This window comes from Leucopleurus acutus (genome assembly GCF_964270905.1).
Source record: "Leucopleurus acutus genome assembly, chromosome: 2".
Lineage (NCBI taxonomy): Eukaryota > Metazoa > Chordata > Mammalia > Artiodactyla > Delphinidae > Leucopleurus > Leucopleurus acutus.
This window is the reverse complement of record NC_139143.1, coordinates 58252086-58278160: the sequence shown is the minus strand read 5'-3', so window position 1 is coordinate 58278160 and position 26075 is coordinate 58252086. Positions and strand designations below refer to the sequence as shown.

Genomic DNA, 26075 nt, shown 5'->3' with positions numbered 1-26075 from the left:
AAGTTAATTTTTGTGAAGCGTGTAAGGTCTGTGTCTAGATTCAATTTTTTGCACGTGGATGTCTAGTTTTTCCAGCACTACTGTTGAAGATTCTCTTCTCTCCATTGTATTGCCTTTTCTCTTTGTCAAAGATCAGTTGGCTATATTTTTGTGGATCTATATCAGCATTCTTTGTTCTGTTCCATTGGTCTATTTGTCTGTTCTTTTGCCAATACCACACTGCCTTGATTACTGTAGCTTTATATTGATAGTAAATCTTGAAGTCGGATGGTGTCAGTCCTCCAAATTTGTTCTTCTCTTTCAATATCGAGGTAGCTATTCTGGGTCTTTTGTCTCTCCATATAAACTTTAGAATTGATTTCTTGATATCCCCCTGTTGTAGTTTCTTAGGACAGGGCCGAAAGTAAGCTCATCACACGAGATGAATTGTGCCAAAGCACAGCAGTAGAGGGCTGCCGCTCGCTCAGGCAAAACAGCGCCGTCTGTCTTGCTGTGGTAACTTTTATTAAAGCATTATCTAGATTTACACTTTAAGACTTGTTTTCTTAACATTTCAGAAGTGCCAAAGCAGCAACCTATGCTTTTATTGATTATACAAGCAATAATTGGCTTTCGTGAGCACCTGCTGTGCTTCGTCCTTGAGCGCAAGAGCAGCACAAAGTTCCCACCATTATTTTGATTATACTGAAGTAGCACAAGGACATTTCCTTGCGTTCCCACCACTCTGATTATACTGAGGACATCTCATGGATCAGTGCCCAAAGCACTCAGTGCTTCTTTCGCAGGCCCCCGGTTTGCCGGGGGGGGGCGGGGGGGGGCGCTCGAAGCATTCAGAACTGTTCACAACTCTGGCTTATTCGCATGCCCCCGGTTTGCCGCGGGGGGGGGGCTCAAAGCAATCAGGACTGTTTGCAGTTCTGGCTTATTCGCCAGCCCCCAGTTTGCTGGGGGGGGGGCTCATGGGTCATGTCTCCTTTCCATGTCAGTTATCCCACTACATCCCCCCAAAAAAACTTGCTGGGATTTTGATTGGGATTGGATTGAATCTATAGATCAAGTTGGGAAGAACTGACATCTTGACAGTATTGAGTCTTCCTATCTGTGAACATGGAATATCTCTCCATTTATTTAGTAGTAGTTCTTTGATATCTTTCATCAGTGTTTTGTATTGTTCCTCATATAGATTGTACCTATTTTGTTAGATTTATATCTAAGTGTTTCATTTTGGGGACACTAATGTAAATGGCTATGTGTTTTTCCTTTAGAATTCCACTTGTTCCTTGCTGGTATATAGGAAAGTGATTGGCTTTTGTATTATTAACTTTGTATTCTCCAACGTTGCTATAATTGCATATTCATTCCAGTTTTTTGGTTGATTCTTTGGGATTTCTATATAGACAAATATGTCATCTTCAAGCAAAGATAGTTGTATTTATTCCTTCTGAATTATTATACAGTTGACCCTTGAATACTGCAGGGGTTAGGGGTGCCCACCCCTTGCACAGTCAAAAATCTGCATATATGTTTTGACTCCCCCAAAACAACTACTTATAACCTGCTGTTGACCAGAAGCCTTACTGATAACATAAGCATTTGATTAACATGTTTTATATATTATATGTTAGTATATACTGTATTCTTGTAATGCGGGAAGCTAGAGAAAAAATGTTAAGAAAATCATAAGAAAAATACATTTACAGAACTCTACTATATTTATCAACAAGATGAATCATTTGTCAGTACTTATATCAATATTGTTTTATATGATACAAAACACTGTATATATTATACATATTACTAACTAGACATCAGAAATGAAAAGATAATGTGAAACAGAAAATAATATTAGTTACAGGTACAGTGATTCATGCATTGATGTTGTAGAAGCAGCAATGTGATTGCTTTATGATAGCCTAAAGTAATCGATATGATTCCTTCATGGTAGCCTAGCCTAACTAACGAATGACTTATAAAATTTTTATGACATTCAGTATTATATTCATAATACAGTATTGGAAGCATTGTTTCATTTTTTTAAAAAAACACTTACCTGTGATGATAGGCTGATGAGCAGTTTCTCCAGTTATGAGAGACATACTGTACAGTAATATAATTCTTTGAAAGCACAGTTATAAAAAAGTAAGAAAATGAAGACATTATTTTTATATTAAATATCACTCATCTTATGCCTATGTAAGGATAGACCAGTATTTACATGTATTTTATGCATTCATGACATACCTTTTAAAATTTTTTTGAATATTTCTAGGCTACGCGGTTCACCTACAAGTTTGTTCAACTTGTCATAAACCTCCAAAACTTTTTAATATATTTACTGAAACAAATCTGTGTGTAAGTGGATCTGTACAGTTCAAATCCATGTTGTTCAAGGGTCAGCTGTGCTTTCTATTTCCTTTTCTTATCTTATTGAATTATCTAGGACTCCTAGAACAGTATTGAAAAGCAGAGGTGAGAGGGGACATCTTTACCTTATTCCTGATTAAGTATTTTTTATGGTTCTGTTTTGTTGCTGTTATTTGTTTATTAGTTATAACTCTTTAAAAATATTTTTAATGGATGCCTTAGGGTTCTCAACATATGTTTTTAATTTATCACAGTTGATCCTCATGTAATATTATACTATTTCATGTAGATTAAGAACTTTAGAACAATAGATTTACATTTCTCTCTTCCCATCCTTTGTGCCATTTTTGTGATACATTTTAATTGTGTATATGTTATAAGCTCCTTAATGCATTTTTATTTTTGCTTTAAAGTATTTATTTTGAATAAGCAACATTTAAGTAATAAAAATATTAAAATAAATTACCTATTTATTTTTAAAAGTTCCAATCCTTTGCACCCAAATTTCCCTTCAGTATAATGTTCCTTCTGCCTGGAAAATTTTAACATTTCCTATAACATAAATATGTTGGCAGTGAATATTCTCAGCTTTTGTTCATCTGAAAAAGTCTTTGTCTTCATTTTTGAGTGATACTTTTTCTGGGTATAGAATTCTGGGGTGATAGTTCTTTTTCTTTTAGAACTTCAGAGACAGTTTCATTGCTGTCTGGTCTGCATAGTTTCTGACAATAAATCTATAGTCATTCTTTGTTCTTCTGTACATAACGCGTTTTTTTTCCCCCTTTGATGCTTTCAAGATTTTCTCTTTATCATTGTTTTTCTGCAGTTTCATTCTGGTGTCCCTTGGTAGAGTTTTCTTTATTTGTTCTGGTTGAGATTTACTGAGCTTTTTGCAGATGAGTTTTATAATTTTCATGAGATCTGGAAATTTATTTCTAATTAAAAATCTTTATTGAAGTATGATTGACATACAAAAAGCTGTATATGTTTAATGTATACAACTTGATGAGTTTGGAGATAATTATCTACCTCTGAAACCATCACCACAGCCAATACGATAAACATATTCATCACCTGCCCTCTTTATTTTTATTTTATTTTATTTATCTTATATGTTTATTTATTTATTTTGGCCATGCCACGTGGCTTGTAGGATTTTAGTTCCTCAACCAGGGATTGAACCCAGGCCCTTGGCAGTGAGCACGCAGAACCCTAACCACTGGACCACCAGGGAATTCCCTATTTTTATTTATTTTTAAATTTTTGTGATAAGAACACTTAACATAAGATCTACCCTCCTAGAAAATTTGGAGAATTTTTGTCTTCAAGTATTTTTTCCCCTTTCTTCTTCTTCTAGGATGCCTATATTAGACTGCTTGTTATTTCCTTGTGGATTGTTGGGGCTCTGTTCTTTTTTTTTCTCTGAGTCTCTTCCCCTCCACCTCCCCACTGTGTGCTTCATTTTAGGTACTTTCTCTTGCTGTCTTCAAATTCAGTGATCTTCTGTTGCATTTAATCCCATCCAGATTATTTTTCATTTTAGACATTATATTTTTAAGTTCTACATATTCCACTTGGATCTCTTTTATGTCCTTTATTTATTTCTTTATTATGTTCATTCTTTATATACATAAGCATATTTATAAGATTTATAATAACTTTTAATGACCTTAACTGCTAATTTTATCATCTCCATCATTTCTGGGTTTTGAATTTATTTTCCTTCTTTTTTTTTTTTTTTTGACTGCACCACAGCATGTGACATCTTAGTTCCCCAACCAGGGATCGAACCTGTGCCCCCTGCAGTGGAAGCACGGAGCCCTAACCAATGGACCACCTGGGAATTCCCTATTTTCCTTCTTGATGTGGTCACATTCTCCTACCTCTTTGCATGGCTGGTAACTTTGATTAGCTGCTAGACATTATGAATTGTTGAGCTTCACTCAGTTAATTTACTTGGAATCGATCATTTTGAGTTTTGCTTTTAAGATTTTTTAGGGCAGGTAATATCAATTGAATTGTGTTCCTTTAAAATTCATATGTTGAAGCCCTAACCCCCAATGCGATAGTATTTGGAGGTGGGGCCTTTGGGAAGTAGAGTTCGATGAAGTTGTGAGGGTGGAGCCCTCATGATGGGATTAGTGCCCTTATAAGAAGAGAAACCAGAGAGCTTGCTCTCCTCCATGTGCATACACCAAGGAAAGGCCGTGAGAGCACACAGCAAGAAGGCAGCCATCTGCAAGTCAGAAAGAGAATCCTCACCAGGATCCAACTAGGCTGTGTCAACCGAAAAAAATTGCACAACCTGAAAGTAGAGAGTTATGTTTTATTCAGCAGACATTCTTAGTACTTCAAGCCTGGGAGACAGCCTCTCAGATAAACGCTGAGAAGACTGTTCCGAAGAGGAAGTGGGGAAAACCAGGATATATAGGAGTTTTTATAACAATACCAGGTAGTTGGAACAAAAGACTACTGTAAATAAAAGAAAACTAGATATCTCAAGTTATGGAATTTAGTTAGCACTTTTTTGTGTAGGGGAAGATGCAGGAGTCTGGGTTCACTGAAATAATTCCTTTGATATGCACCTCAGCTATCTGGGGCCAGTATCCTATGATTTCCCATCCTGAGTTTCCTCAGGCTGCACCGTTGGAAGTAGCTGCAGTCTGATGGCTGCTAGATGGTGGGCATTCCTTGTTTTAATCCTGAGTTCCATCAGGGCTCACCATCTGGGGTAGCTACAATTGCTGATGACTTCGACATCCTTTATTTACTGATATGGCAAGCGATATTTTATTTCTTAGCTGGAACCCTGATCTTGGGCTTCCAGCCTCCAGAACTGTGAGAAAATACATTTCTGTTGTTTAAAGCTACCTAATCTAAGTTATTTTGCTATAGAACCCTTAGCAGGCTAAGACTGCTAGTCCAGAGAAACCTTCAGCCTAGAGCTAATTTGGCTCCACCACTGAGGCATTACCTTTCTGAGGATTCACCTGGATGTGTTAAGAGGTCCTTCCATTCTGCCTTAGTGGGAGCACTTAATGTTTCTCAGCTCTCTGTGAGCTCTGGGTATTGTTTGGCCTCTTGCTTCTTATCGTTTGTTTCCCCAGCCTCAGAGAACATCCCCTTCCCCCGCCTTATGCACACATCAGTACTCATCCAGAAACTTGAGGGGTCCCTCTGCAGACCTGCAGAGCTATATCTCTCTGTGCCAATCCCTACTCTCCATACCTACCTGTGTAGTAGCATCCTTTTCCTCCCCAAACTGGAATCTGTCTCCTCAGTTCATCTGTTTCTATTACCTCTTTCTGTGCTACAGACTGAACTCTCCAGGCTATCAGGTGAGGCAGTTTAGGACTCACCGCTCAGTTGCAGCACTGTTAGTTAACATCTGTAACTCATTATTTTCCACCTGTTTATGGCAGGATGGTGGGAGCCATAACTTTGTTTTGAATGATGAAGTTTTCTTAATACAGAAAACTCAGCCTAAGAAAGTTACTCACAGTCCTACTGCCAAAAGATAGTTTTCACTCCTGTTCCTTTCATAGTGATTTCCCCGTTGTTTAGATTTCTTTTGTTTTTCCTGACATTTCCTGTGCTGGAGAGACCTGACACCAGCATGGTCATCTTCCTTGGTAGATAAACTGACTGTATGTTTGTCAATTCCTGTCTTTATCTTTGAAATTCAGAAGGTTACAATGAACTAACTGTTGGACTCTTTTTCATTAATTTTTTTTTTTTTTTTTTGCGGTATGCTGGCCTCTCACTGTTGTGGCCTCTCCCATTGCGGAGCACAGGCTCCGGACGCACAGGCTCAGCGGCCATGGCTCACGGGCCCAGCCGCTCCGCGGCATGTGGGATCTTCCCGGACTGGGGCACGAACCCGTGTCCCCTGCATCGGCAGGCAGACTCCCAACCACTGTGCCACCAGGGAAGCCCCATTTATTTTATCAAAAAAATTTTCATTTTTAAAAATGATTTTTTTCCAAACTGATATCCAGAAAAGTTGTACAACTAATGGTATGTTAGTGTCTGTTTTCTCCATACCTTTTGGTTATATAACCCATGGGATTTCATGTGGTTGTTAAAAACTCAAATGTTAATTCTTGAAACAGGGTTAAATACAAAAATATTTTCTCTGACCGAAAGCTGCACATAGTCTAATTGTTTCATATCCATTTTTGGTTACTGACAAAGTTGAGCTTTTAAAATTGTTTATTAGCCACTTTAATTTATTTTGATGAATTATCTGTTCTCTTCCTTTGCCTATTTTTCTCTTGAGATATGCTCATCTTAATGAGTGGAAGAAAGTTTGCTTAGTCAATTTTTGCTTAGTGAAGTGAAGGAATTTTGGCTGTCATAGGCTAGAAATGTATTTTTCTAAATTGTCATTTTCCTTTTCTGAAATAGAAGTTCACAAGTTAGGAATATCACATCTGTTAGTCTTTTTCTTTTACTTCTGCCTCTGATCTCATACCTACAAAGCTCTTCCCCGCTTGAAGGTTTAAAATTGGTTTCTCACTCATCATAATCTGCAGTATATTATAGACAAAAAGGGAACTGTTATTTGTTTGAGAGACCATGATATGCCCTGCACTTTCTTATATTGTCTCATTTTAAGTTACTCATAAAACAGAATATCTGGGATATTAGACTTACAATTCTTATTTTACAGACTAAGCAACTGAGGTGTGAGAGGTTAAATAATGTCTTAATCAGAAAGTTTCACTGCAAAAACTTAAACTCAGATTTGTCCGTTCACATTGTTCTTCATGGTTCTGCATATGCATAAGCATCTAGAGGGAGACAACTCATATCTTTTTCAGCTTAAGTAACCTACTGTGCTGAGCAGATGCTCAATAAGTCTTAGGAAATTTAACTCTAGTGAACACATGGCAACTAGATGTGTCATTTTTCCAGCTGAAGACTCAAATAATAGCCTTTAGAAGCTTTATTCAAATTGCAATGCAGCAATGAACTTTAAATTAGGATCAGCTCACTTTTTTTCTGTATAGAAAAAATTCTGAAAGTTCACAAGAGAAATAATTATTCAGAATAGGCATTATCTGTTTTCTAGTCGTTCTGATGAGTTTTGAAATATTTATCTGTCTCAAATTCCCTTCGTCTAAGACCCTAACAGCAATGGACTGCCTAACCTTTCCACTGTTGGTGCTAATGCCTTACGCAAAATTATAGTCATCCAAAGACTTCAATTAAACTGCTCATCTGCACTAAGAATAAATAAAACATAAACCTCCATTTTATAGTAACACACGCATATACACAAATCAAAAGATTAATTTACCTTAAAGAAGATCCAAGGATCATGGGAATTCTACATGCTGATTTGGAGGGGAGAGAAGTGACAAGGTTAGACACCAAAGAGAAACTTGCCAAGCTCGTGATGTTGCCCAAGGCGAAATTCTGAGTTAGAAGCACATTTACCATGTCTAAATGACGTAACTAAGTAGAATCTAAGTCAATGTGACTTTAATATAAATGGTGTTCTGTGCCTCCTGTGTAATACTCTCAGAGTGCTAGGCCAGGCAAGTCTCCAGGGCCAGAAGACCTGTTGGGTTCCTGAGTCATCTTTGGGCTGGGGGTCCATTGGGCAATAAAGCTTTGGAGGTTAATAAAGACTGGGACCCTGAATGTTTCAGTATTCAACAAGTCTGCTTAGCAACCAATGTCCTAGCAAAGGTCATAAGCAAAGAAAAATTGTGAAAGCTGTGAGAGAAAAAAGGAAGAGACAAGAATTGCCCTGAATTTGAGACATAATCTAATTAGGTACAGACTGAGAGAGAAAGAGAATGAGAGGCATGAAGAATATTGGGACAGTGCCTTAACATTACAAAGTTCTTTTATGTTTCTTTATTGGACCTTCATGAGAACTTCAAGAGAAAAATATTGTTATGCCAGAAAACTGGACCCAGAGAGGTTAAGTTGACCCAAGACAAACGGCTAGAACAGGGCAGCCCAAAATACATTTTCCACCCCTGGGTCCACATCTCATGTTTTCTGGTGGCTTATGCTTTCTGCTGCATAGGAATGAAGAATATAGAATTCTGTAATGTAGGTGCTAATTCTGTCATGTGGGATATAGAAAGGACTAAAGTAGTCAAGACTGTCTTCCAGGGGAAAGTGAGATTTGAGTTGACCTGTGTGGGAATTGGTGGGGGGGAATGGCTGACAGTGAAGTTTTGAACTAGATTGACTGAGTCGAACTTCACCACTGCCACTTTTCAGCCATGTAAACTTGGCAAATTGATAAACTTCTTTGTAAGTCAGATTTCTGATCTGTAAAGTGTGGATGACTTTTGTAGCATAAATGGGTTAAGATTTGTAAAGTGTGTAGAATAGTTCTTGATAGTTGTACACCCTCAATAAATGATAGCATCATAGTTAATCTCTAAAAAAAAATTGGTTTCTTTTTGATTCATGGCTAAAAAGAAAACTTAAAGTTTTAATCTAGCTGGATTATAATTTGGAGTGTGTAATTTTGTGTTTCTATGCCAGTTCTACACTGTCAACTGAAAAAAAATGCACAACCTAAAAGTTGTATGTGAGTTATGTTTTATTTGGGGACCTTACTGAGGACTATAGCCTGGGAGACAGCCTCTCATCTGATCATCTGTATTTTATGTTTTTTTTTCAGTGAACGTATATTATTTTTGTCATAGAAAAAACATTTAAAACACAATCAGTTTCTCCTTTGTAAAATGAGGACTGGAGTTTCTTTTTCACCTGCAAGAGGAACAGGCAGGCTTGTTCATTAGTATCCTACCTTTTCCCATTTTCCTGCTTTATTTCACAAAAGCAAATGGTTAGAAAAATTTAAACCCTGTTTTTGCAAGACATGAATAACCTATTTACCACATTCTATTCAATTTCCTTTATTTTGACCTCTTCAGAGGAAGTTTAGATGGGGGATGAAAATGTGGATGGACAAGTATGGATTAGCTGCTATCATTCTAATGAATGAAGCCTTAGACACTGTCCAGCCCAGCTCTTCAGAATTCTCTGCCTTAGTGTATAGACCTAGACTACAGCTAACAGTGATGTTACTTCACTTCGCATTAACAGGTTACTGCCCATAAGAGTGTTTGGTCAAAGTAACAGGGATCTGACATTTCTTTGTTCTCCAGCCTTACAACTAAGAGTACTGTCAATGAAAAAAATTAATCAATAGTCGATCTAAGAAAGAAATGGGAAATTTTATTCGAGCCAGCCTGAGAATTATAACCCAGGAGGCAGTCTTTCAGAAAGCTCTGAAAACTGTTCCACCTGTTAGAGGTCAAGGCACAGTTACATCAGTGTTTGAGACAAAGGGTTATACATCAAAGTAACATACTGACAGTTTACATAGTTCAACAAGGCAATTAGTAGGTTGTTGTGACCCCCCTACAGGATTGAGAAAGGAATTTTATCTCCTAAGGAGTTACTTTGCTGGAGCCAGGAGGAAATTGTTTTTCTTTGCTTTTATTTTTGTTTTTTGGCAAGTAGGCATTCCTGTGTCTTTTCAGGGGATCTAGTTAATGTATACTGCAGATGTACAGTACACAGTAAAGCAGGTAGTGGCTCAAATGCACAGAGAGAATTTTATGTTTAATTTTTCTTGTCCTGTCTCAACATTATTTCATCAGTACCCCATCCTACCCTACTTTTAGAAAATTTATTGTAATATTCAGCATGAGATTTAAAGTAGGTAAACCTGGAATTATAAAAGAAGTTCTGGTCTTAAATGAATTAAAAATCAGGGCTGGGTCTTAGTTTGCAACTAACTTTTTCACTCAAATAATGGATAGTTTTTACATGAATTAGATGCTGTGATTTGTATTGAATATAAGAAAAGAAGGATTTTAAATTTCACGTGATGACCTGGCTCCAGTGTCTATTAAGAGTGTCCTCAACAAGTAACTGGATCTATTAAGCAATTACTGTCAAAAGGAGCCCTTCAGTAGTTCTTTAGTGCAATTCTCTGGAAGTTGCATTCTCTGGCCAACTTAGAGTAGCTGTTCCCTGCCTATTTTCCCATGAGTTCAGATGAAATTTTTAGTTTGGCAAGTCAAATTTCATACTGCCTAGTTTTTAGTCAAATGAGATACTTAGCAAATATTTGAGCAGTTGAAAGCGTCACTCCTGTATGTGTGTCTGTGCCAGTTTTGTGATCTTTATCAGAAATGTATTAATGTTTTACCATATGGCCAAAAGACCTGCTGTATATCCCTCTGAGACGTAACTTCTGTTCTTTTCTGCTTTTAGCTTCATGTATTTTCCTTCCAAAATGCTTCTACCCTCATGTTTCTAAATATCACCCAGGTGTCTATGTTTTTAAATTTTTTCTCTTATTACAAAAGTAATACAGATAGATTGCAAAAGATTTGAAATACAGGAAAGCACAGAAGAAAATTAAAATCACATATTCTTTTATCACCCAGAAAAGTTGACTTTTTCTTTTTTAAAAAAATAAAATTTAGCATCATTCTGGTTCAGGTTTGTGACGTGCTTTTTTAGTCAGAATTATGAACATCCCACATTGTTAAATACTGTAATGCAACATAATTTTTAATGGCACTATGGATATGCCATAATTTTTTAACTTGGGGATTTTTTTTAATGTTTTATTTTTTATTGGGGTATAGTTGTTTTACAATGTTGTGTTGGTTTCTACTGTATAGCAAAGTAGAAACCCTATGCTATACAGCAGGTTCTCATTAGTTATCTATTTTATACATATTAGTGTATATATGTCAATCCCAATCTCCCAATTCATCCCACCCCCCCTTTCCCCCCTTGGTGTCCATACGTTTGTTCTCTATGTCTGTGTCTCTATTTCTGCCTTGCAAACTGGTTCATCTGTACCATTTTTCTAGATTCCACATAAACTTGGGGATTTAGGCTATTGCTATTTTTGCAATTAAACATAACCTTATTGATGAAAATCTTGATCACATTTGCAGATATCTCTGTTACTCCCCAGGATAAAATTCTAGAGGAGCAATCACTACATCTAAAGGAATGTGTACTTTTATAGCTTATCATGTATGCAGTTAGGTTGTCCTCCATAAAAGTTGTTTCAGTTAACACTCACATAAGATGCATGTGTATGTGCTTCTTTCCTTGTACCTTTGCTAGTACTCAGTATAAATGGACACTTCTTCAGAACACCCTCCCCTGACCTCTCCCTCCTCACCAACCCTAGTCTAAGTTAGATCTCACATTGCTTTCCTAACACTTTCAGGCATAGTATTCTATCATGACACTCTGTGGGTTTTTCATAATGTTTATCATAATTGTAATTATGTAGTTATATGACTGTCTCATGTTGGTCTCCCATCACTAGACTGCAAGTTCCATGAGGGCAGTGATCATACCTAGTTTATTTACCCCTGTATATTCAGTGCTGATTACAATGTGAAGCACATAGTTTGTGTTCAGTACATATCTGTTAAACGAATAAATGAGCATTATTGTAAAAATAATATTCCAATTTGATAGGCAAATAACTATATCTGATTATTAATGTCTGTTTATTAGAGGTTGAACTTTATGCTTTTATTGGCTAGCTAGTGTTAATTTTTAATCAATTGCCTATTCCTATCTTCATCCATTTTTCTGAGGAGTATATCTTTTTGATTCAAAGCTCTTCTCTGCCCCTTCTCTGGTTCTGTAGGCTCCTATCTGAATATGGCATATATATATATAGTGGGTTCGTTTCCATCTTTATTTATGCCCCTATTTATGATCTTTTGTTCACTTGATTTATTGTCCATTTTTTCTATTTGGTATGTAGGCATCTGACAGTAAAGCATTGTTGAAATCAGGGTGTCCTCTTGATTACTTTCTTCATGTCAATCACTGATTATCTCCCACTCCTACTTCTCCCCCACAACATTATAACTTTTACCCTCTACTTATCTACTTATCTAGATAGTCCCAGGATTACTTGGACTTTAAAAAATCTCCCTCACGGCATTCAGTTTAAAGTCAGCTTGATTTATTCATCTAGCTTGAGGCAAAAAACATTTTTTTCTTATCTTCTTGAGATGCATTCTGTTCCTAGCTAAGAGCCTATCATTTTGACATCTTAACCCAGGCTTGGCAAATATTGGGTTGGCCAAAAAGTTCGTTCGGTTTTTTCCATAAGATGGCTCTAGTAGCACCTAGTTGTCTTTAGCTTCATTTGAAACAATTTTGTTAGGTTGTATTGTGACCGCTGTCATATCAACGTGCATTAAAAAAAAAAACTTATCAGAATTGGTGAATTTTTGTGTAGCTGTGAAAAGTGACCCTTTCTTTGTCCCCTGAAACACCTAGCACAGTGGTAATTTACAGTAAGCCCCCTACATACGAACTTTCAAGTTGTGAACTTTCAAAGATGCGAACGTGCGTTCCATCAGCGTCCGGTGTGAGTGAAATTGCAGCTTGCCCTCTGTCTCCTAATGCTGACGATCCTTCAGCTCTACCGTCTCCCACCTCCTTTCCCTCCTCCAGTCAGTAACTCTTCCTGCCTGTTCACTCTATGCCAGCCCCTGTATGCCAGCTGTTGTACTGTACTATTGTACTTTTTGAGGTACTGTACTGTAAGATTAAAAATGTTTTCTTTACTTTTTTGTGTTTGTTTTTTATGTATTATTTGTGTGAAAAGTATTAAAAACCTATTACAGTACAGTACTATATAGTACCTAGGCTAACTTTGTTGGACTTAACGAGCAACTTGGACTTATAAACGTGCTCTTGGAATGGAACTCGTTTGTATGTAGGGGACTTACTGTAATAAGTGGTTGTATTGAATCTTCAAATGGTGGGAGCATGTTGGGATGTGAAAAATCAATTATCTTTAGGTTCTCCCGTTGTTCACTGGGAGAGCTTTAGGGAAATATCTCATGGCAGATCCAGAAGAAATGTAAAGAACCTAAGACCAAGGGCTGAGGCATTTTGTGAAAGTTAGTGATATAACCTTAGGAATCTAATTCCCCCTTCTCAGATCCTACTTTCATGTCAGCCTTAGGAGATAATGAGATTGTCTTCATTTTTCAGATGAAGAAACTGAAACCTAAAAGGTCACACAGTTTGTAAGTAATGACAGGCCAAGTGGCAATATGAAGAAATATTAAAAAATAGAAAGTTTAGAAGGAATAAATTAATAGTGATTATGTCTGTGTGATAGGATTTTAGGTAATTTGTATTTTTCTTTATATCTTTGTGTTTTTTCTAATGTATTTTTTTACATTTACTTATCAGTTCTAAATATAACTCCATGATCTTTCATTCTACTTTTTATAATTTTAAAAATATCCTGAATTTTATTATTTGCTTTCCTGTTAAATTTTATTCACCTGTTTGTTTTTTTAACATCTTTATTGGAGTATAATTGCTTTACAATGGTGTGTTAGTTTCTGCTTTATAACAAAGTGAATCAGCTATATATATACATATATCCCCATATCTCCTCCCTCTTGTGTCTCCCTCCCACCCTTTCATTCTACTTTAGGTTTCCACTCTGTGGCTCTTCACTGGACCTTGGTGTCTGGATATGTTCCATGATACTCTCTACTCCTAACCTCCTGTGCTTCCAGCTTATTTTTTCAGTTATTCCCATGCATCATCTTTTTACCATATTGGGGCCTCTCTATGCCATTGGCTTCTCTCTACTAAAATCCTCTGACCCTTGCTATCTTAACTCAGGCCTCACCTATTTTTACTGCCTACCTGTTGAGTTTAGATAATCATCCATTTTTTTCCTCAACTTTATTTTTCCACTTTCTCAGCTGTCTGAGCTCCCTTTCCTTTCCTGCTGTTCTCAGGAGTGGGCCTTGCTTCTGAACTCACAGAGAGAATACTGAAGCTATCAGATAGTAACTCTCTCCACCTGCTGACCCCACATTTACAGAGCCTTTCTGTATCCCTACTGGTCCTTCTTCATTTCTACTACAACAGCAGAGCTCTCCTTCTGTCTCCTTAAGGCAAGACATTCCACCGGTGCCCTGGCTCACTCACATTCCTGGCTCCCAGGGACCTTCCACCATCCCACCTCTAACCTGCATTAAATAATGTGTTTAATAAACATTGAATAATTTTATAAACAGAAGAAAATTAGTAACAAAAATCTTTACTGGTTAAAAGTATGGGATTTGGGGGCTTCCCTGGTGGCGCCGTGGTTAAGAATCCACCTGCCAGTGCAGGGGACGTGGGTTCGAGTACTGGTCCAGGAAGATCCCACATGCCACGGGGCAGCTAAGCCCATGCACCACAACTACTGAGCCTGCGCTCTAGAGCCTGCGAGCCACAACTGCTGAAGCCTGCATGCCTAGAGCCTGTGCTCTGCAACAAGAGAAGCTACCACATAAGCCCGTGCGCTGCAATGAAGAGTAGCCCCCACTCACCACAGGTAGAGAGAGCCCGCGTGCAGTAGTGAAGACCCAATGCAGTCAAAAATAAATAAATAAAAGCATAAAAAAAAAAGAGTATGGGATTTTGTAATTGAAGACTCAATCTAATTGTTATAGAGAATGTTAATTATCCTGGAAATTTTCAGTGTTTAGTTTTATAAAGAGTCCAACTGCATAAAAAAGGACGAGGGAATTCCCTGGTGGTCCAGTGGTTAGGACTCCCCGCTTTCACTGTTGAGGGCCCAGAATCGATCCCTGGTCAGGGAACTAAGATCTCACAAGCTGCGTGGCCCAAAAAAAAAAAAAAAAAAACCCAAACAAACAAAAAACCCTCAAACCTTTCTACATTAAAAAGTCTATATGTTAAAAAAAAGAGAGAATGAAATAATGCCATTTGCAGCAACATGGATGGACCTAGAGATTGTCATACTGAGTGAAGTAAGCCAGACAGAAAAGGACAAATATCATATGATATTGCTTATATGTGGAATCTAAAAAAATGGTACAAATGAACTTATTTACAAAACAGAAATAGAGTTACAGATGTAGAAAACAGTCTTATGGTTACCAGGGGAGAAGTGGGGAAGGGATAATTGGGAGATTGGGATTGACATATACACACTACTCTGTATAAAATGGATAACAAATAAGGGCCTACTGTATAGCACAGGGAACTCTACTCAGTACTCTGTAATGGCCTATATGGGCAAAGACTCTAAAAAAGAATGGATATATGTATATGTATAACTGACTCACTTTGCTGTACAGCAGAAAGTAACACAACATTGTAAGTCAATTATAGCCCAATAAAAATTTTAAAAACTATATTAAAAAAAAGAGTCCATCAACTCTAAATGTATTTTATAGGGTATGAAATGTTACAGTGCCTCTTAGGAACACTATTCTTCCATTTGATTGACGTACGTTTCCTTTGATAGATGTTTCCTTTAATACTGTTCAGATTTATCTTTGACTATTTTTTTTTTTTTGATTGTAACTTGAAAATTTTTTTCCCTTTTTTTCATAGTTGGAGAATACCTTCAAATCAGTTATTGCACAAACTGGACCTGGAGGGACTATCAATCCAGAGCTAAAACATAAGATAAAACTTGTAAGTGTTTGCTGTTTCTGGGAAATGGATGAGAATAATTGATTATACATTTGGGTATCATTTGTGGTTAATTTTAATTTGCCTACAAATATTTTAGTTTTATATTTATTCCTGATCTTTTCAAATATATTACAAATGGAGTGGCTAATCTTTTAAGATTAGAAAAAAATAAATTTCATACTCCTAAACATTTTTAATGTTCTCAAAATTATTTAGAAAATGTAAGTTCCTCCAAAAATTCTCTTTTCTTCCCCTCACCCCAATAAATCATTGTTAAAAGTTAAAGATCTTTCCAATACCAGTTTTATATGTATGTATGTCAAGTATTATTCTAAACAGTGCATGGTATCCCATTGTGTTGGTATACCGTATTTCACTTATGAGATCCGTTATTAACATTTGGGTTATTTCTAGCCTTGGCTATTAAAAAATGCTGCAGTTGGGCTTCCCTGGTGGCGCAGTGGTTGAGAGTCCGCCTGCCGATGCAGGGGACACGGGTTCGTGCCCCGGTCCGGGAAGATCCCACATGCAGCAGAGCGGCTGGGCCCGTGAGCCATGGCCGCTGAGCCTGCGCGTCCGGAGCCTGTGCTCTGCAATGGGAGAGGCCACAACAGTGAGAGGCCCGTGTACCGCAAAAAAAAAAAAAAAAAAAATGCTGCAGTTAATGTCCTTGAACATTTATCTAGACGTAGAGTTGCCAAAGGTATTGAATATTTTTGTTTTGATAAATATTACTAAATTGCCCTCTAAAAGGTTTGAGCAAATTTACACTCCCACTGACAGTAAAATGTCACTATCCAATCATGTTGTTTTAACTTATACCTCTTGATTTTTACACTGAGCATCTTTTCATATGCTTAATAGCCATTTACATTTCTTATGTGAATTGCATGTTCATGTCCTTGGCCTAATTTATTGTTTCTCCTCATTAATTTGTGAAAGCTCTTTGGCTGTTTTGTGTTGGGCCAAAGGGTATGTATGCTTAAAATTTTGGTGGGAGCTGTTAATTCTGATTTGAATGGTCGAGAGTATCGTTACAACTCTTACTGCCTTATTTTATTCTGTTTCAGCTGTTGTGGTTTTACTGGGAGAAATGCAAAAACCTTGGTGCATTCAGACCCTGTTTTTTTGTTTGGACATTTGACTAAAGTGTCCAACAATTATTTACTTAACAATTATTTATTTATTTAAGGATGTTCAATATGACTTTTTTATGGTAACAAAAAACTAGACAAAAACTAAGCATTCATTGAAAAAAGAATTGCTTACATTATCCACCCAAACTAGGGAGTGTCATGTGGTTCATAAGAAGGTTTAGGTGTATCTCGATTAATTTACATGGAAGTGTCTTCTTGGTATATTGTTGGACTTTAAAAACAGGTTTTATAGAATAGCACGTTTAGTATTGTCCTTTCATGTAAAAACTAATGTGAGTATGTATGTGCATAAAAAGGTTTCTGAAAGGATGTTTTCTGAAATGCAGCAACAACTGTCTCTGGGTCATAGGATTTTGGAATAAGTTTTACTTTATATTTTTCTGAAGCTTGAATTAGAATTTTTAATAAGATATAATATCTGGAAAGGTCTAGGAAAACACAAAGCTTTTTATACCTTATTGGGATAGAACAAGTCCATTTCTAGGAATTTATCCTAAAAATATTTGCACAAGTATGCAAAATGCAAGTATGAAGATAATTGTTGCAATATTTGTGATGATGAGAAATAGGAAATAGCCATACATAATTAAATAAACAAATTTTATTATATTGACTATTTGAAGAAACTGTAGCTAATGATACTGAAAGCCCAGCCTCTGTGCTCCTGTGTCAAATTGAATCTCAGAGACATAGAGTTTTGGGTGAAGTAGAAAAGAATAGCTTTATTGCTTTGCCAGGCAAAGGGGGACACAGCAGGCTCGTGCCTTGAAAACTATGTGTCCCAACCCAGGGGAGTTTGGTGAGTTTTATGGCAACAGTTCAAGGGTGGGGGTGCTGATAAGATTAGGGTGTGTGCAGGGGCTGCATTCCTTTGATATCTTCTCAGGTAATCTTGATGAGTTTTTCTGGTTCCTTTAGTCTGGCCTCAGGTGGTCTTCTCTGGTATGAAGAATGCTGACATCTTCCATTTGTTATGTTTTAATTCTATGAAGAGCTTAAAGACATTGTTATGTATATCCTTTGAGGCAGAACCAGGACCCTGTTCCAAGGCTGCACTGTTTTTTCTTGGCTGTTTCTCCCTTGACTCTGCATCCCTTCCCTTCCTGGATTAGTAGCTGTTCATATCTGCCCTTTGGAACTCAGTAAGGTCATGGAGGCTGGAGTCTGTTCCCTACAAGCAACGGGGGACATGGAAAGGCTTCTGTGCCCAGGAGCGCAACAGGGTCCTGCTCAGTTTCACTAGGAAACATGTTGATCTATACTTACTGATATAGAAAGAAGTCTGTGATATGATACTAAAAAGCTGGAGAAGTAATGACCTTATTTTCATATTCAGTAAAGGTATTTTTATGTGCATATGGACAACAATGGCTACTATCTTTGCTTAACTATGTTTTCCAACATTTTCTATAGTGTGCATTGCATTTCTTTTCTGCCATTTAGAATGCTTGAAATTATGCCATAGAATATTTATTTTATGTGAGCTAAAGCTAATTATGTTAGCTGAGCTAAAGAACTATGTCTAGGAATTTCTGGGGAGTTGTGGCATTGCAGTATTACACAAGAATGATTTCTCAACTCTGGAAATGTTGGAATTCAGTGCCTTTTTTGGTTGTTATAACTTTTTTTAAAACTGGAAACTGGGACTTCCCTGGTGGTCCAGTGGTTAAGACTTTGCGCTCCCAGTGCAGGGGGCTTAAGTTCAGTCCCTGGTCAGAGAACTAGATCCTGCATGCCACAACTAAAAGCCCACATGCCACAACTAAAAGATCCCACATGCCACATCTAAAGATCCTTCATGACTCAACTAAAAAGATCCTGCATGCCACAACTAAAGATCCCTCACGCCGCATCGAAGATCCCGCATGCCACAACTAAGACCTGGTGCAGCCAAATAAATAAATATTGAAAAAAAAAAGACCTGGAAACTGATTTTTAAAACAATACTGTGACTTAAATTCATTCACTCAATAATAATGTTATTTTTGCCTTGTTACTTTTTAAATTTATACTTTCTTATTTTGATATTTTGTCACCCAGCATTCCAGTGGTGTCTATTTATATTGTATTTCAATTTTCTATTTATTAGGTTGTATCCAAGTTTCCAGAGGGTTTACTTATTTCTAAACTTCTTGGAGAGTTTGAGGTGAGTGTTTTCTTTTTCACCAGCCATGTTTTTTTATGGCTTGCTTATGATTGATAGAAATTTTGTTGCTGTTCCTTGGATCCTCCAAGTCTATGCTCTAGAACTTAAACATCTTGCTTTGCATTTTGGTGGCCTCTTCTTTACTAAAAGAGTTAAGAATCTGATTCTTAATAAGTACTTCATTATGCATAGGAAGAATATTTTTACCACTATTATTATATTATTAGAATAAAAGTTATTTTTCATGCCTGATAATACTAAGTGTCAGTGGGGATATGGAGAAACAGAATAAGTCATACACTACTTGTGGGACAAAACCCCTTTGGAGAGCATTTTGGCAATATCACTTTACTTGAGGATGTGCACCCCTGATGGTTCAGGAGTTCTATTAATACTTCTACAGATACACTTTAGAGAAACTCTTAAACGTGCACATGAGGACATACATATGACACGCACATTGCAGCATAGTAAAAAACTGGAAACAAATTAAATGGCTATCAGTAGGAGAATGGATAAATAAATTGAGATTGACACTTATACAATGGAGTAATATGTAGCAGATAAAATAAATGAACTAGATTTCATCCGTGCAACATGAATCATTTTTGGAACAATTATGTTTTAGTGACAAAAAATCACATTGCGGAATGATAATTCAGATAATGCCATCTACCCAATTTTTAAAAATGGTTAGGCGTGCCAGTCTGTATTTGGAATGCCTTTCTTATAGCAGTTCATTTGTTTTCACAACAGAGTGAGGCACAGAAAAGTAACTTGCCTAAGGGTCAGGTAGCCAATAATGGGTGGAGCCAGGATTTGAAACCCTGGCAGTCTGGCTTCACTATCCTAACTCTTAACTACTATGTCATGAACACTATCACATATTTGTACATATAAACATGGATGTTGTGAGATACTACATAGCATAATGGTTAAGATACATCACCTCTATGTGCTATTTCATAGATGATATGTAAAGTCAGAATAATATTACCTACTTTATAGAGTTTTGTCAAGTTTAAATGGCTTAAAATAAAGTAATTAGAACAGTGCCTGCCACATAGTAATTGTTCGATAACTGTTAAAACTCATAGTAGAATAAAAAAAAGAAAACTTAGAAAAGATGCATATCATCCCTCAGTGATGGAGAAAACTTATTTCACATTGTGAATTTAAAGAAATGAATCTTTTAGAGCCAAAAAGTTTATTTCAAATAGGCCCATGAGAGAAAGCTAAAACAAAGAGTCTTGATGTTTTTTGGATTAACAAGTCAAGTCACTTATCTAAAAATGAAATTACAGAATAAAGTGTAGGGACTTCCCTGGTGGCTCAGTGGTTAAGAATCTGCCTGCCAATTCAGGGAACATGGGTTTGAGCCCCAGGCCAGGAAGATCCCACATGCGTCGGAGCAACTAAGCCCACGCGCCACAGCTACTGAGCCTGTGCTCTAGAGCTCGCGAGCCACAACTACTGAAGCCTCTGCGCCTAGAGCCCATGCAATGCACCAAGAGAAGCCACCACAATGAGAAGGCCGCATACCGCAACGAAGAGTAGCCCCCACTTGCCACAACTAAAGAAAGCCCACACGTAGCAATGAAGACCCAACACGGCCAAAAATAAATAAAAAGAATAAAGTGTAAAATAGAGTAATAAAGTAATAGAATATGACTTAATTGTCACAAAATTTATGGGTAAAAATAAACTTCCTATGCTAGATTCACAACTCAAAGTGAATAGTTTTCTACAACTAACATTTTAGCAAAAGTAGCTTCCTGTAATAAAAATTCATGGAGTTAAGATTAAAAGTCAACAATCTTGGAGAAATTAAAATAAACCTTTTTTTTAAAATAGGATTTGTTTTTATATTGGAATATAGTTGATTAACAATGTTGTGTTAGTTTCCAGTGTACAGCAATGTGATTCAGTTATACATATACATGTATCTATTCTTTTTCAAATTCTTTTCCCATTTAGGTTTTTACAGAATATTGAGCAGAGTTCCTTGTGCTATACAGTAGGTCCTTGTTGGTTATCTGTTTTAAGTGTAGCAGTGTGTACATGTCAATCCCAAACTCCCAATCTGTCCTTCCCGCACCCCACCTTCCCCCTTGCTAACCATAAGTTCATTCTCTAAGTCTGTAAAACAAAGCTTTTAATGTTACAGGGAAGCTCTTTGCCCTTCTTAGTAGAAAGACTTCGGCAGAAATTCAACATTATTATTAGAAATATATAAGTATAGATTTAATTTAACCTTTATTCTAACTTGTAGTAACACTTACTAACCCTTTATTTATCCAACATGTTATAAAAGCTACCTGTGTGATTTGTCCTCTTGAAATACCTGGGCACCCGCCTGCCATTCTTTCAAGATCCTTTGTTAAATTGCTAATTGAAGGGAAGATAGTGCAGTGGCAGCATAGTTTTTGGATCTTCCTGAAGTGCCACGTAACAACAGTCAGAGAAACTACATAGCAAAACAAAAAATCCACAGACAATATTTATAACAAAATTGGGTAATATGTCTCCCATGAAGAATTGCTGGAGAGTAAGCAGCAGCAGCCACAAGAGCCTCATAATATCAATGTCTGTGCCAGGAGAAAACAGGGAAGCAAGAGAGCCAATGTCTGATGGACCTAGGGACAAAAGAATTGGAAAATAGCCATCAGGTATTCACTAGAATGTACAGCAAGCCATTTTGAAAACAGCAGCTGAAACTGGATGATAATTTGACTTATAATAGCAGAGAATGTTTCATGGTAAGAGTTGAATAGGGCTGGAGCATCATAGCTCCTGTGAATTCTTGAAACTGACCAGCCAGAGCTCCCTTACAGACACTAATGAAAAATTGAGCAGGATACGGACAGTAGAAAAAGAGAAGTCTTAGATGTAAGTAGTATTAAGGGAAAAGAGCCAGGAAATTTCAAAATTAACCTACTGGTTTTTTTTTTTTTTTGCGGTACGCGGGCCTCTCACTGCTGTGGCCTCTCCCGTTGCGGAGCACAGGCTCCGATGCGCAGGCTCAGCGGCCATGGCTCACGGGCCCAGCTGCTCTGCGGCATGTGGGATCCTCCCGGACCGAGGCACGACCCATTTCCCCTGCATCGGCAGGCGGACTCTCAACCACTGCACCACCAGGGAAGCCCCCTACTGTATTTTTAAACAGTATATGAAAACAATGGAAGGAGGAGCTCTGTGAAGCAGAAAGCAATCCAGAATGATGTCCTGTAAGTCAGGAAAATGAATTTCACAATTCCGTGAATTTCAACAGAAGAGGGTCAGAGTGAAATTGCATCATTGTCTTAGGAAAAAAAGAGAATAAGGAGCAGAATAACGTATCTACTGACAATAAAAGCATGTCAGAAAGACATGTCCCTAATAAAGATCAAAACTGAAACCTACTTTTTCAAAAAAATATATTAAGAAAGTGATACAAAAAATGAAAGAACAACATAAATCTGAATTACACGAATTTGGAAATAAGGTGAACAGTACTCAGGGAAGAATTATAAATAAAAGGAAAAATCATTTCAGAAATGAAGATTAAACTTCAAAGATTACAAGAGCAAAAAATATAACAGCTAATGCCCTAAGAAAAACGGTAGGTAAAAACGAGGAGCATTTTGAAAGTCAGAATAAATGAGGGAGGCACTGGGGATCTAGGCGTAAAAGGCTGTGTCACTAAGGTTTTTGAAATCTAGTGAGAAACCCAGGCATGCCAACAAATTAAGGTAATATTATGTCTGAGTAGCCTATTTTGGAACAATCGTGAAGATAATTATTATAAGTTCTGGACAAAATATGCAAAATCACTCTCTGAAGGTACTAGAAATTGTCCAAAAGCAGGCAGAAACTGGAAAGGAGTCAGCACTTGGAGGAGGGAATGGCACCTTTTTGTTTGCCTGGATTTTGGCCTGATGGCAGGCCCCATACATTGTTTGGAATTGGAGATTGGATAGAAATCAGAAGTTTTACCGGCTTCTGATTTGGAGCTACATAAGCAGCTGAAAAATGAGGGGAGAAATCATAGGATGGAGAGAGCTACAGAGAGGGAGCATCAAATTCTGCACATAAATTCTGTTCAAATCTCTGACTGTTGAACTACACATGCCTGGGGCAGACTCAAAGCAGCCTCTGAGGCTAAAAGAACTGAATCTATTTCAGCTGTTGCCCACCACAGGGAGTCAGAACTTAAGATTAGTCAAATTAACTCCCAGCTAAAACTAAGCGAAAAGCAGTACCCTTAGAAGACCTGTAAAAGATTCCACAGTCTCTATAGCTTACCTATTATGATGTCCAGGATACAAACCAAAATTACTGGATAGATTAAGAAACAAGAACCCACGTTTTTGTTGTGACCCTTGGTGAAGCGAAAATGTGACCCTTGGTGAAGAGAAAAATAATGGAAACGGATCCTGAGATGATGCAGATGTTGAAGTTAGCAAAAAGGTTTTAAAGAATTCTTAAAACCACATTAAAAAGAGTGTAAAGCAATATATGTTCACACTAAATGAACAGATAAGAAACCTCAGTGGAGAAAAAGAAATTATAAAGTCAAATGATTTTCTAGAGTTGAAAATAAAATATCTGAAGTAAATTCACTGCAGTGTCTTAAGAACAAATTGGAAATGGCAGAAGAAAGCATCGGTGAACCCCAGAACAGATTGGTAGAAATGATCCAATCTGAAGAACAGAGAGAGAAAATAAATGAAAAAAAATTTTTTTAAAAGCAGAATCTGGGAGTTCCCTGGTGGTATAGTGGTTAGGATTCAGTGCTTTCACTGCCGTGGCCCAGGTTCAGTCCCTGGTTGGGGAACTGAGAGGTACTGTGAGCCGTGTGGCGTGGCCAAAAAAAAAAAAAAAAAAAAAAAAATACAGAGTCTGAGAGACCTGTGGGACGACACCAAGTGGCCTGACATATGTGTAATTGTGATGAGAGAAAGATGGTAAGGAGAAAAAAATGAAAAGAGAAAAAATTCTTGAGAAAATAATGGTTGAAAATTTTGTAAATTTTATGAAAGAGTTTACAGATTTAAGAAGCCCAGAAAAGCCCACAAAATGAATACAAAGAAAATCTTACACAGGCACATTGTAGTCAAACTGCAGAAAACTCAAAGTAATTAGAAAATCATTCAACTAAAGAAAAATGACACATTGCCATAGAGGGGAACAATGTTAAATATGATGGCTGACCTCTCATTAGGAACAGTAAAGGCTAGAAGACAGTAGAATGACATCTTTAAAGTTTTCAAAAAAACCCCACTCTGCCCAATTTTTTATTTCAGTAGTATAGTATCTTGGTAGTATCTTTCAAGAACTTTGAAGAATGAAGGTAAAGTAGAGGTATTTTCAGACAATCAAAAATGGGTAATTAATTGTAAGCAGCCCTGCATTATAGGAAATTCTAAAGAATATTCTTCAGGCTGAAGGAAATGATGCCAGATTGTATTTGAATCTATAGGAAGGATTGAAGAGCACAGGAAATGGTAAATGTGTGGGTATATATCAAAGGCTTTTTAAAAAATCAATTAAGTATATGACTGTTTAAAACAAAAATTATAACACTGTATAATTGGGTTTGTAACATGTAGACGTAATATTTGTGAAAACCATAGCATAATGAGTGGAGGGGCAGTACATGGAACTATAGTTTGCAAGGTTCTTGTGTTTTATGTGAAGTAGTACAGTAAGACTGAAAAGTTAAGGATGTATAGAACAATAAATAATGCAGAGTTAGCTATAAAGCCAATAGATAAATTAAAATGGAATTGTATAAAAATACTCAGTAAAAAAAAAAAAGTAAACTCAAAGGAAGACGGGGTTTACTGTTCAGCTGTTTTGCTTGAAGGACAACAAAGGAACAGAGTTTGAGAGAAACAAAATACAAATGGGATTAGCAGAAATTAAATAGCAAAAATGTTAGCTGTGTAGTAGAAAATACTTGCAAACAATGTGAACAACAAGAGCTCAGTTTCCAAAATATACAAACAGCTCATACAGCTCATTATAAAAAAAACAAACAACCCATTAAAAAATGGGCAGCAAACCTAAATAGACATTTCTCCAAAGAAGACATACAGAGGGCCAACAGACACATGAAAAGATGCTCAACATTGCTAATTATTAGAGAAATGCAAATGCAATAAGGGATCACCTCACACCAGTCAGAATGGCAATCATCAAAAAGTCTACAAATAGTAAATGCTGGAGAGGGTGTGGAGAAAAGGTAACACTCCTGCACTGTTGGTGGGAATGTAAATTGGTGCAGCCACTATTGAGAAACAGTATGGAGGTTCCTTAAAAAACGAAAAATGGAGCTACCATATGACCCAGCAATCCCACTCCTGGGCATATATCTGGAGAAAATCATAATTCAAAAAGATAGATGCACCCCAGTGTTCATTGTAGCGCTGTTTACAATAGCCAAGACATGGAAGCAACCTAAGTGTCCATCAACAGATGAATAAAAAAGATGTGGTATGTATATACAATGGAATGTTACTCAGCCATAAAAAAGAACGAAATAATGCCATTTGCAGTAACATGGATGGACCTGGAGGTTATCATACCAAGTGAAGTAAGTCAGAGAAAGACAAATATCGTATGATAACACTTATATGTGGAATCTAAAGAATGATACAAATGAACTTATTTACAAATCAGAAACAGACTCACAGACATAGGTTATATAGGTTACCAAAGGGGAAAGGGAGGGAGGGATAAATTAGGGGTTTGGGATTAACAGACACACACTAATATATATAAAATAGGTAAACAACAAGGACCTACTGTATAGCACAGGAAACTATATTCAATATCTTGTAATAACCTATAAGGAAAAGAATCTGAAAAATATATATGTGTATAAACAATCATTTTGCTGTACATCTGAAACTAACACAACATTG

General features: G+C 36.9%; 1 protein-coding gene across 4 annotated transcripts in view; it reads left to right on the top strand.

The window, feature by feature from the left end:
* Positions 1-26075, top strand: part of TDRD5 (tudor domain containing 5) — a gene marked incomplete at both ends in the record, with an annotated part of 88100 nt that overhangs the window by 12568 nt on the left and 49457 nt on the right. For all 4 annotated transcript variants that reach the window (XM_082864290.1, XM_082864289.1, XM_082864288.1 and 1 more), the window contains 2 exons: positions 15781-15864; positions 19111-19167. In XM_082864290.1, the coding sequence (XP_082720416.1) occupies positions 15781-15864; positions 19111-19167 (141 nt within the window). The remainder of the gene's footprint in view (positions 1-15780; positions 15865-19110; positions 19168-26075) is intronic.